This window comes from Anguilla rostrata, chromosome 17 (genome assembly GCF_018555375.3).
Source record: "Anguilla rostrata isolate EN2019 chromosome 17, ASM1855537v3, whole genome shotgun sequence".
NCBI lineage: Eukaryota > Metazoa > Chordata > Actinopteri > Anguilliformes > Anguillidae > Anguilla > Anguilla rostrata.
In genome coordinates, this window is record NC_057949.1 from 9,151,444 (window position 1) to 9,164,762 (window position 13,319).

At 42.5% G+C, this 13,319-nt stretch overlaps 1 protein-coding gene across 9 annotated transcripts in view; it reads left to right on the plus strand.

Annotated features, from left to right (window-relative positions):
- The window catches only part of rbfox1 (RNA binding fox-1 homolog 1), a 398,869-nt gene that overhangs the window by 209,428 nt on the left and 176,122 nt on the right, over positions 1-13,319 (plus strand). For all 9 annotated transcript variants that reach the window (XM_064314523.1, XM_064314524.1, XM_064314526.1 and 6 more), the window contains one exon: positions 10,180-10,221. In XM_064314523.1, the coding sequence (XP_064170593.1) occupies positions 10,180-10,221 (42 nt within the window). The remainder of the gene's footprint in view (positions 1-10,179; positions 10,222-13,319) is intronic.

Here is a 13,319-nt window from a genome sequence, read left to right on the forward strand (position 1 = left end):
TGTGCGTCCAGTAGCCCGTGAACGATGTCAGGTTTTGATCAGCATGCAATGAACTGCTCCATCATATTGAATTAATTGAGAGCTCAGCATTAAGGAAAACCCGTACACATAGCTTGTCTCAGGGCTAGGATGGGAACACACTGAAGGGTTAAGAAACCGTATAATCATCTTTTTTTATTTTTTTACAGTGACCGCTTTCTGCATTTGTAGCTTTTCTCTTTTTTAAACTTGTTTGTTACCTCCCCTTAATGGAGCCGTAGATAAGCAGTTTTACGAGTGTTTTAATTCTGAATCGAATTTACCACGAGTCTTCACTGTAACCGTCATTTTCCCGTAGCCTCTGAAACGCACTGGAAGAGGAGACAGAGCCGTCTTTTTCCTCGCGTGCGACGGCTGACAGCTAACGTCCGTTTCTTGCTATTTTAGTTACCAAGAATGCCTCCCCAATATAATGACGGCAAGCCTCCGGTAAAATGAAAATAAATTGGCGGTGGAAGACCCGGGAGGAAAAAGCCTCTATTAAGTGCAAGGCCCTGCAGAGTAAAGAGTCATTTTGACTAGACTGGTATAGCCTCGCTAATGATACGGCTTCACTTTATCTGTTGAGTTCTATTTAGCCTCTTCCAATTTGAGTGCTATGGGAGAGTCCCGCCAGCGTGCCGGAGGGAGTATTGTGGAGCCCCCTTATTAGAGCCTTTCAGGATTTACTTGCTGTGTCAGTGCTGCCTATTTTATTACCCTCTTCCCTCTAAATCAGTCCAATACAAAACCAAGAGCATACGAGGAGCAAGAGAAAGCCGCATCCTATTCTTGGCTAAATTACCCATTTTTTGCCTGAAAGAACAAGAAGAAAAAAGTTATCTGCCTTGCAGATTTTATTGCATTGCCAGCCATAAACTTTTTTTTTTTTTTTTTTTTTTTTACTGCTTTCCAATATGTGATTCAGTGATAAAGTGTACCAATAAGCTATCTATTCCAGCGCTCTCATGTTTTTTATGCCGCTTCATGAAATTGCTATGAGGTGAGTTCAATATCCCATGTAACATCTTGTCAGCTTAGACTTGTGGGTTTTCTTTCCTGTTCCTAGAGATCCATGGTCTTGGGGTGGGGGTAAGTCAACCAGTATATTTAGCACTGGCACCTGGAGTACCAAGAATTTTCATCTTCATGTCCAATCAGTTGTGGCTTCACATACGTCACAAAGACTAGATTGATGTGATCCATTTTGTGCTTGGCCAACAAATTGTGTAGTGCTTAGCCAATGAGATGATGCATTTATATAATGTGGTTCTTTCAAAGAATTCAAGCTTTCACACACCAAGCACACACACACACACGCACATATATAGTTGTGGTTCATTCAGATTGTATCTCATCTCTGTAACGTAACTACTATTAACCCGACAGATGTAACTAGTCATAATCAGACTGTGAAACCATAACTATATCGCACTGCTTGCTGGACCCATTTTGTTTTGCCGGTAGTGTTGTGTAGCCCCAGTTTATAATGTTGTACTGTATCAGAGAGGGGATATGATGTGTGCATGTTCATTATAATGAGGATTTGACATTATTTACCTCTGAGATGAAAAAAGATTAGGAGCGGGATGTCTGCGGGAGAGAGAGGAAGGGATGCATGCTAGACTTCATAAGGCAGCCCTGTTTATGAGAGACTTAATGCCACATTAATTGTTAAGGCTCAGCTCTTTGACTTCAGACGGAATGCAGAACGCCACCAATTAGGGTCTGCGCGTCACTGCCAGGTCTCTGTACTGTCAGTCAGAAGCGGTGCGAATATTGACGCACGAATAGTAATTACACCGGTTCAGTTTTTCGGTGAACGTGGTGAATAATAATGGCGCGCGCTCCTTTCCTCGCCTCTCGTCAGTCAGGACAGCTTTAAACACGAGCACTCTTTCTCCGTACAGAGGCCAAAACTTAACGATTTCGATGCAGCAAACGGGGGGAAAAAAGACCGGAAATGTAAAATTCCTCCGTGTCCACCATGCTGTGAAAAGTGCGATTATCCAACTAATTCAAATGTAAAAAGAAAATTACATCAAGCTAAAAAGGACCAACATAATGGTCAAAATTTTTTACTCTTTGGAATTTACTTTAGGGTATTATTGCGGTCACTGAAGGCCAGTCTCTGGTTAAATCAAATGGTAGGCCTACCCTCTGTGTAAAACAAAGAATGACATTTAAAATATTTAACAGATATACAGAAGATTTAAAAAATATCGTTAAATTCTCTAGTTTGCTCCAACTGTGTTGCATAAGCTTTTGAAGAAAGCATACCTTTTATTACATAGGCCTATATCATTATTAAATTCGTAATATTACACTGTTCTAACTAAGCAAATATGCACTGTTATGTATCACAGTGGTGTCTAAGTAGAAGGAAAAGACAACGGGCTGGATTCAGTCAATCTCACTTATACTGTTTAAGGGCATATAGGCTACAGTTCAGCCAAACCAGAGCCTAAGTCCCAATGAATGCTGCTTTGCCTCCCTTGCTTTGCCGACCAAGAGTCGCACCCGTATCACAACTGCTGTTTGTCTAGAGTAGTTATTCTTTCCTATATGTCACTTTAAGTGATACGTCAATTTTGGGCGCAAAACCACATTTGACACTGGTGCAATTTCGGGTGCAAAAAAAACGTGCATATTCAATATGGGGTAAGACTGCTTTTGTAAATTTGAAATCATAATAAACATGGCTGTGAGCTAATTTAAATGCTAGCACCTATGTATTCTATTATTGCCTATTATCTCTCAGCAGTGTAGCGTAAAGGTAGGCCTGCGCCAGTGACACAACAGTGGAGGGCGCACGACCGCGTTTGTTACGGTGTAGCGCGCCTGAGAAAAAAAAGACGTGCGTGTTTAATGCCTCGCGATAAAGGCCTCGCGCTGCCGGCTTCGAACAGAGCCTCGCATATCTCCCAGACAGCCCTGCTTCCAATGGAAATGAGCCTTCAGATGATTGAAACTCAAGGTTGTGATTAATTAGTCGGTCCAGTTTTTATATACCTGCAATTTTATGCTAAAAGCTGTTTGGGTCGCACATAAATTCAATTGAGTTTTTTTTTTTTTTCCTTCCATTGCACGGGGAAGATATCTAACTGTAGTAAAATAAATTTGCTTCTTCAAGATGGCTTCTTGCCGCCGTGGTTAGGTAACAAAAGAAAAATAAGAAAGTTAATGGGATCATTTTGTTTCATTGGTTTCATTTGATTACATAAAATTGCCTGGACAAGGCCACTTCTGCTTTTGTTCATTACAAACATAGCCTAAGTACCACGGCTTAAAGATGGAAAGGTTTCATTTACTTTCAACAAGCTGTTTTTTTTTAAAGGCAGACCTGTATGTACACCTGTGCAAGCTTTTTTGCCTGATATTTTCAGGCTCATTTGAGAAGAAATGGGGATGTATATTTAATAAACATGTTGGGCCGCGTGAATGCCTGAACCGATCCATTCCGACACAGAGAGATATACGTTACATCTCCGCTATAAAGAGCCTTCCAGAAGGTTCTCTGACATCAAATGTCCACTGAGGTCATGGAAGGGAAATCCATACCATCAAATCCACAGAGAGCGCGGTCCGAGCTAATGGCTAAACGCAGGGAATCTGTAACACGACACTGCCGCTGGGTGACGTCGCGCCGTCTCCTCGACTTAATAAGGTTTCCTGGTAGACTCTCGCTCAGGGTGGTTTTGAGGTGTTAGGATGTTGTGGAACTACATTACATTCCAAAGGTGCTGATTAAATTACTTTTTGATTGCGGCTGAGTTATCAGTCTCGAAATGGAAATGGACTTGACAGCGCCCTGCGTTCTGTATGTGTGCTAGCAGACACGCCCTGCGTTCTGTATGTGTGCTAGCAGACACGCCCTGCGTTCTGTATGTGTGCTAGCAGACACGCCCTGCGTTCTGTATGTGTGCTAGCAGACACGCCCTGCGTTCTGTATGTGTGCTAGCAGACACGCCCTGCGTTCTGTATGTGTGCTAGCAGACACGCCCTGCGTTCTGTATGTGTGCTCGCAGACACGCCCTGCGTTCTGTATGTGTGCTAGCAGACACGCCCTGCGTTCTGTATGTGTGCTAGCAGACACGCCCTGCGTTCTGTATGTGTGCTAGCAGACACGCCCTGCGTTCTGTATGTGTGCTAGCAGGACACGCCCTGCGTTCTGTATGTGTGCTAGCAGACACGCCCTGCGTTCTGTATGGTCCATACACAGACCAAGCCTGCGTTCTGCTATGTGGCTAGCAGACACGCCTGCGTTCTGTATGTGGCTAGCAGACCGCCCTCGTTCTGTATGTGTGCTGGGAGACACGCCTGGTTCTGTAATGTGTGCTAGCAACATCCCATGCGTTCTGTATTGTGCTCGCAGATCAGCTGCGTTCTGTATGTGTGACTAGCAGACGCCCTGCGTTCTGTATGTGTGCTAGCAGACACGCCCTGCGTTCTGTATGTGTGCTAGCAGACACGCCCTGCGTTCTGTATGTGTGCTAGCAGACACGCCCTGCGTTCTGTATGTGTGCTAGCAGACACGCCCTGCGTTCTGTATGTGTGCTAGCAGACACGCCCTGCGTTCTGTATGTGTGCTATCAGACACGCCCTGCGTTCTGTATGTGTGCTAGCAGACACGCCCTGCGTTCTGTATGTGTGCTAGCAGACACGCCCTGCGTTCTGTATGTGTGCTAGCAGACACGCCCTGCGTTCTGTATGTGTGCTGGCAGACACGCCCTGCGTTCTGTATGTGTGCTAGCAGACACGCCCTGCGTTCTGTATGTGTGCTGGCAGACACGCCCTGCGTTCTGTATGTGTGCTAGCAGACACGCCGCTGCGTGTGCAGCGTTTGTCTTTTTTTCAGGCACAAGACTGCATTTCAGAATTTGTTTTATTAGGTTAATCTAAGTTCTGGCAGCTTGAAACACCACCAGTTGTCTGTGTACATTTTTAAAACCATATTACCTAGACATATAGATTTTAAGAGTAAATATTGATCCTTTTCTGTAGATAAACAACATGATTTATTCCTTTGTAACCCTACTTTTGAAACAGTTATGTTCCATTCATTTTGCTGGACTTTCATTTTATTAGATTTTTATTTTATTTTTTCCAAATTTATTATTATTTTAAAGGACTTTTTGGTCCTGAAATGTTTTGTGTAAGGCTGTTAGTGCCACTGATTGGTTCAAAGGGAGGGGAGGGAGGAGGGTGTGGGCGCCCTGGGCTGGCAGCAGCCTTTTCGTTGGGGCTGGGTTTCTGGGTAAGGCCCCTGTGCCTCTGCTTTGCATGAAACCGAGGAGCCCAGGAGGGAATGTTGAGGTGCACGAGGCATGCTAGGCCAGATGTTTAAATATTGATGAAAAGTCTTTAAAGGCTGAGCTACTGCAGTCCCTGCCCCTCCGCTCTCTTAGAAGCAGAGTGCTATTCAGTGCACTGCAGTGCTACATTTGTGCTTGCTCAGCTCTCTCTCTCTCTTGCTCTCTTTTTCTCCCTCACTCTCTCTTTCTCTCTTGCTCTCTCTTGCTTGCTCTCTCTCTCTTTCTCTCATCCTTCTCATTTTCACGCCTCTCTTCTCTCCTGCTCTCCTTTTCTTTTCTCTTCTTTTCTGTTAGCTGCCCTCCATTTCCTTCTCTCATTCATACTCATGAAATCTCTTTCAAATGCCCCTCATCCCTCCCTCTTTTTTCTTTCACCCAATAATGTCGGATTATTTATTTTGTTAAGTGATACGTGTGTGTGTGATTTGTATGTATATATGCCAGTATATATATAAAATCATAAAAATAGTGTAGGTAAAAACACACATGCGTGCTAATGTGTGTATGTTTGCATCTGCCTGTGCCTGTGTGTGTGGATAAAAAATGTCAAAACAGTTTTTTTTCCAAAGGATTCCGATTTACTCAGTGGGACCATGCAGATACAGTTTATATTGTACATGCAATATTTAAAATCTCGCTAACAGCTCTAAATCAGGTTACTGTATAAAAAAACCTGTACTCACGACAGAATGCTTTCTTTATCAGAAATCATTCACGCTTCACTGTTGTACAGTATTACAGTGGTACTCGTGTAATCTTAAAGGCAGTCTCACTTTTTCACTTCCAGCTCGGCTGTCAGAGCACTCTGTGGGTCTGAGGCATGCTGAAACTGACACTGAGCGGTGAGAGGCTCGGCTCGCTCGCGCCTGTGTGCGTTTCAAAATATTGAGCCTCATACCTTAACCCAGATCTCACAACATCTAGCCACAGAGACACACAATCCTGCGGTACAATTCCAGTATACTAATATAATAAAAGGAAATGAATCCACCATATTTATGGAGCTATTTTTGTGTGCAACTGTAGATTATTTTATGTAATTATTGTTATTATTTTTTACACAAGTGGGTAGAGTATAGCCAATTATACTTGATAGTGTAATTTTATAATCGTTTATGTTTTCTTTATGTTACATCGAGTATGTGTTATTGGTTCTCCTGTTTTTATTTCGGTTGTTGCTATTATCCTGCCTGCGCCGCAGTCACAATTGGATTAGCGGGTTGTTTTTCTGTTGTTGTTCGGGGTGGGGCGGGGTTGGGCGCGAACGCTGTTGGCTACAGTCGGCCGCGTGCAGTTTTTATTGTTTTCTCAATGCACCTTTTAGCTGATAGCACTGTTCAGAGCGCGGTCCTCTGCGTCAGCTTAAAGCGCTCGTTCTCCACGGCCCTGCTCGTTTGCCAGCAGTCAGCAGAGTGTCACTTATTGGCATATTTTATTCTGCCTTTGCTGGCTTGCTAAGGCGTGTGGAGCATGGCTCTCGCTGAAGCTCTGCCTGCATGCGGTGCTGCCCGAGTCCGCATCTCAGCCCTGTACACGATTCCCGCCTCGCGTACCCTGCATTAGGGGTGGGGAAAAAACCGCCATGTTCAACCAGTACGCAACCTATGGGCTTATAGCATGTGATTTCTGCAGGACAAGTGATAGAGAATGTGACTGTGAATGTGAATGTCATTCGTGTCATATTGCCTGTCATTACCTGTCATAACCTTATGTCAGTTGTTATAAGGTGTCGTAAGCTGGTTATAATGCTTACGCATGCTTATAATAAGGAGTATGCCCTGATAAAGGCATTCCATTTAAATTGCTACAGTACTAGTCTGCTGAATAACCATCTGGCTAATAATGGGCATAGCTTATATTCACTGGTGGGGTTTTTTCTCTGTTTAATTTGTGGTGACAAATGTGGGCACATTTTAATGTTGTGCTTTTACTAGTCACAAGGTGGCCCCCAAACCAAAAGTTGGACCGACATGATGAATTTATGATAAAGACATTGGTTTTACTGTCTGGCATTCCTGGAAGAGTTGTATAATGAAATGAAATGTTCAGGACAGGCCTTGGGGTTCATCTACCTTGGCAATGGAAATTAAGTGATGCTGGATCTCGTATGAAGGTATGAAGTCACATGTTTAAAACACCATTGGCTATAGTAATATGATTCATTTGATTTTTAAATGAAATTACAATGTTAAATAAAGGACTGCAGTTGAGTCTGTGAACAATTATGGTGATAATAATGATAATTTTTAATAGGATATAATATATATACTGTATAGTAATAGGTTATTTTGAATAGGATAATTTAAACTGCCATTGTTATTACTTTTGTTTCTGTTCCTTTTTTTGTATAAAAAAAAGCTTCATCGCCAGTTAGTTTTTTTTTTATTTAATTTTTTTTTACTTTGTGCTTTCCGATGCTCTGTAAAGTTTCACATATACAGACATACGTATCTTTTGGTTTTGTTTTCTTACTTTTCCATTTCTACCAAGGGAGAATTTCTCAAATGATCTGAACGGCATTTGATGCCCTCAGGCAGGTGCTGAGTAGCATGTATATTGTCAAGGGATACTTACTAAGCACACAGCATTGGATCTGTGCATAATATTGAATTATGCTGTTAACCCTGAAGCCACCAAGCAGTTGTTTCCCATACGGTTCTCACTTTCCAGTTATATGTGTGGCGTGCATGAAGCATTAACATTTGTTTGGCCTTGACTCTCATATTCCAAGGTATAAGCGAGCCGTGAACCAGACCTCAGTTTGTTGACGAAACGATTCTGATCTTTGCTACTCAAAGAAATGCTCATATTCAAACATGCTTTTTGCCATTTGAAATTAAGCAACACATTTAGGCATGTGTTACTTACTGATGTTCCTCAGACATTTTTCATTCCATTTCTCTTGCTGCCACCAACATCATAATGTTGTATAACAGTCTGTGAGGGGGAGATTAGCTACAATGAACCACATTGCACTCTTATATGTTGTTGCATGTTTTTGAACGGCAAGTTCAAAGCACCTTGTAGTCACATGGCCTACGAACAAAGATGGTTTGCTGGTTATACATTCCTGATCCACTTACATGCAAGATGCTACTGTCATATGATCGCAGAGCATTGTGCACAAACATAGATTTTTACTGAATAAGAGTCTAGCGCAATGCAGACAGCTATACTGAGTGAACTGTTTGTCGATGCAGGCTTAATGTATCTGTTTTTCCATAACTGCGTCAAACATGCTGATTGCCCAACTTCTTCTGTTCACTTTATCTTAAAGGTCAAGATCTTCCTCTTTGGGGTTTTTCTTTTTCCAGAAGTACTTAAATGACGAAAATCTCATTGTTTCACTCCCTAATTGAGCTTAATGGGCCGTTGGCCCAGTCAAAGGGCAAGAGTGTTCTGTACGAAATTGTCATTAGGTTTGTACTTGAGGGAAATGTCTTAAGTGCATATTCTGTTTCGTAAATGAACTCATTTCAGCTGCATTACTGACGGAATATTGTCTGAGCGAGGGAATAACAGAAAAAAAACTTTTAAGTGTTCATGAGATTCTTTTTACCAGTTTCATGTTATCGATCCATACTTAAAACACTTAATGTTATTTTGGAGTTTGTCTGGACAGTACTCTCCTTTGGTGCCAAATTCATTTGGATTTGTTCCTGATATTGTCAGATTTTCAGCAATATCTGGTTGATTAAACAATATTTAAGTCCGACAAACACTAGACGTTCATCCATTGCATTTGAGTCAAACCGAATAACAAATGTTCATTGAACCCAGCCCTTAATGGCCTTTTCTGTTCATTTTTAACGTCTGCAGCACCGCGATGGGCACCAGGGGTATACCGATACATATTTGATTGAAACGACAGAGCTGCTGCGCTCGCATCGGAAGGCATTTGAACAGCAAACGAGCGTTGTTGGGTTCAGCAGAAGGACCGGCCAGTCAGCGGACCCCAGGCGTGTGTATTACCTCACCAGCAGTACATGATTGAGCTGTCAGTGGAACAGAGGCATAATGAGAATTACCACGTTTTAATTGCCGTGCCATTTGCCAGCCGATGAATTGGTGTCATTTATTCTACTCTAATGAATCAAAATAGTCACATTAAGAAGACATTATCTCAGTTTAATTGTTTGTTCTCTCTTCTAATATGCAAACAACGGTGCAGGGTTTGATGGTCAACAAAAATGCCTTTTGAATATCCTTTTTAACATTTTAATATTCCTTAGAAATGTGACCATTCCAATATATTGACAAAATACGTTGTATTTACAAAAGTGAAATGGCGGCGGCGGTGGCAGCCGCTGTGCGCAGGTTCACCGGGACGGTTAACGCGCGATGGTCTCTTGGCGTTGGGGTTAACGCGTGTGCTCAGGCGTGTTTTGACGCAGGTTATCTCTGTGAACTCTGCTGCAAGCGTTTGCAAGTTGGCCCTCAGCTGGTTGTCATGTGGTATCCGAGTTTCGTTTTTGGCTGTTCTGCAGACTGCTGCGCCTTTCTCTCGAGTCCTTCCGTGAGCTGCGCGGAACAAGCGCTTTCTTGCCGCCCAAGTAGGCGCGGTTAGCTACCGCTGCTTTTCGTTCTGCCGCGTCGCGTTTTCACCAGGGGAATACGCTTTGCGTGCGACTGGGACAGGCAGACCACGGACAACCCTACAGCGTAAACTCACTTTAACGTTGTTTTAAAGAAGGTCCGTGAGCTCAGTTTGCAGAAATTGCGGCGTGTTGCGCCCGCAACGCGCGTATTTGTGCGTCTCCGTCATCCCCCATCCATCCCTCGCCGGGCTCTGCAATGCTTCGTGCTGAAGATGTCATTTTGAATGTTGTCATTTTTCTTTTGACAGATTCCAAGACCGCCAATGAGCTGTGACCGAGAGCAGCTAAGGGTGAGTTCCTTTTTTCTTATCCCCCCCCCCCTCACCCCAAGCTGTTTGATTGGAGCACTGTGGAGTCCCGCCCCCAACAGCTGGGATCAGGTTTTTTTTTTTTACCTTGGGCTCAGTTTTTTGGGCACAGTATTGTTGTAGTTTCATTGAGCTTTTTTGAATCCGAGTGCCTTTGGCCTCCTGAGAGCCCATCAGTTTCCTCTTTCTCATTCGGAGCTTTTTGTTTTGGTGAGGTTGCCACCATTACTTTGAGAGCCCCCTGTCAGCTCAGTCAATAACAGGTTAAAAAAATAAAGAAAAGAGCAGTGCCGGCCCCGCCGTCCGATCAGCTGGGCGGGACAGATATTCAAACGTCCAATCAGTCGATCAGTTTGGTGTCTCATTATGAAGTACCTGAATAATCAATGATTAAGCCACACCGCTCATTGGTACTGTGCATTCACCTTGTGTGCGGTACTACGCTAAGCTGTACTAATGCTAACATTAGAATTCGGAGTTGTAGCATACAATGCTATGCAAATGCTAAGATTGGACAACTGGAGGTAATAATAGGTAATATGCATTAATTAGAAGAAGTTTTGTGTGTTTCATTCACAAGTATGAGTATGCCTTGTTCATTGGCTGGTCACTTTTTTCAAGGTCTGCAGTCTACCAAACACTCTTTTATTTGATTCAGTCGATTGTTACGAGTTCTTCAAAGTTGTTGCAGAATTGCTGTCAGATATATCTTCAGCTTCAAAGTATGTAGCTTCATTTGTTTACCAAAAAGTCGATGTGAGTTAGAACCTTATTGCGCTTTCACCCAACTCAGTTTTCTTTGTGCGTGTGTGTTTGTGTGAGTGAGTAAAACGATTAAAGTGATTAATGTGTTATAATCCGATGCATCGATTCACACAGGGCCGTCTTTACAGTTTTTCCCACAAAAAAACAAACAAACAAACAAAAAAAAACCCCGCCAGTTTATTTGTTTTTAATTTGCTTGTGCGGATAGTATCGGAGGAGGAGATGAATATGGCTCTCGGATGGTGCGCGGTAATGAGATTCTGCTAGCCGGGGGGTAGCTCAGCGGCTTGGCATTTTAACAACATCTTTCCTCTCCCCCCCCCCCCCCCCCCCTTGTCTTCCTGTCCAGCAGTGTGATACAGTGCTTAGGCTGCTGCTGTGTGTGCTCGAAGGTTGTGGGTTTGGTACTGGTACTATTCTGTTCAAGCGTGTTACCAAACCTGAGTAACCTCCATTCACTTTTTATCAATTGCTGTTCTACTTGATAAAAGGTCTCTGTTAAAAATAATAGCAATGTGATGTCTTGTGCTTTAGTGTTGCATATCACATGACACATGCAAGCTTCTACAGTTCAGACTTTTTCTTTTACTTGTTATGTGTGTGTCATATCATAGAAGTGTTATTTAAAATTAGGTAGACTCGTGTATATTGTATTTCACAGAGCTCTGCTAACTCTGTCAGTTGATAATGTACTCCAAGGAGCTCTAGGTTGACGTAAATGGTGTAAGGGTAGAAAGCTGAAAATGATGCCATTACTTGCTGTTGTGTGCTGTTTATTCACAGTGATAATGTGCGTACGTACATACATTCTGTTTGTCACGGTAACCCGACACTCCTTTGAGAATCATTTGAGATCGATTTTGAGGCTAAAAATATCTTTTGCATACTGTCCATGCTAAAAGATGCACATACCGCCATTTGTACACCCTTTTAGAGGGCGAACGGTTCTGCGGGAACTAAGGGAAAGGCATTGGTTGGCCGGTCCAGGCGTTTATGGGTCAGTCCTTTGAGGGCCATTGGCTCGACTGGCTTTGGCACATTCAGCTTAGCGCTTTCCCTATGCATTTCTAATGCCTGTTTCGCATCTGAGGCTCCAATTATACGTACTGCACACATTAAATGGTAATTGAAAGCTGAACTATTGATAATGTTTCAGAGAACGGCCCTATCGCACCCGCTAAGCTCCCCATTCTGCTTCACAACTATCTCCAATTATACAACACATTTGCAATGTACTGTGCATTTGAGACGTATTTCTTTATCCAAATAAACTTTGTATTATTCTCCATTATGCTTAGAGGAAAATGATACCCCGATGCATCAAATCCCATGTTAAGAAAAACAAAACTGAGATAGCTGGAATTTTAGTTTTTTCGCATTTCCCTTTCCCAAGATAAGCTGTAGCTCACCGATAATCTTTTCTGGAGTTTCCCTTCCAGCAGGAGGAATTTGCAGGTTTTTATTTCTTTTTAATTCAAGCTTCAGTATAAAATTTGTGATGTTTCAAATAACCTTCACAGAGAGACATAGATTTTTTTGTGTAACCTGCACAGGGAGAATGTGCTGGTGATTGTGTTGATCAGTGGTTCTCTAACCAGGGGTCTTGTGGGAACTCTGTATGCGGGTTTTCGTTCCAACTGCAATTACAATCCCAGAATTTTAACAAGCTGTTAATTTTTCCTTAATTACACTTTTTTGTTTTGAGGGATTATTTACCCTCTTAAGTCATATTATGTCAGAAATGGCTATGTATGCCATGAGGAATAAATATCTCATCTTCACGTTGCGCTATATTGCAAACAATTACGTAGAGAGAGGTAAAAATATTTTAACTGATCAAATTAAAGACTCAGGTGAATCAGTAGGCTCCTAATTGGTGAAAGTGTGGACACATGGCCACTAAAACAAACCATTTTGTAATTAATGAAGAACCTGAGGACAAAACAAATGATAATGAGTCAACCGTGCAGTACTGTATGTTAACAAGTTTAAGGTTGTGCTAAAAACCTTTGACAGAACCCAAACGTGTTCAGCAACTTTAATTGAGTCAGAGATTAGCTGTAAAAAAATGAGCATATACAGGGGTCCCCCGAGTACACAGGGAGAGTTTGTGGGTGGATGTGTATATAACCAGCACAGGGACAGTTTGTGGGTGGTTATGTATGTAACCTACAGAGGGAGAGTATGTGGGTAGTTCTGTATATGACCAGCACAGGGAGTGTTTGTGGGTGGTTATGTATATACCCTACAGAGGAAGAGTTTGTGGGTAGTTGTGTATATAACCAGCACAGGGAATGTTTGTAGGTAGTTGTGTG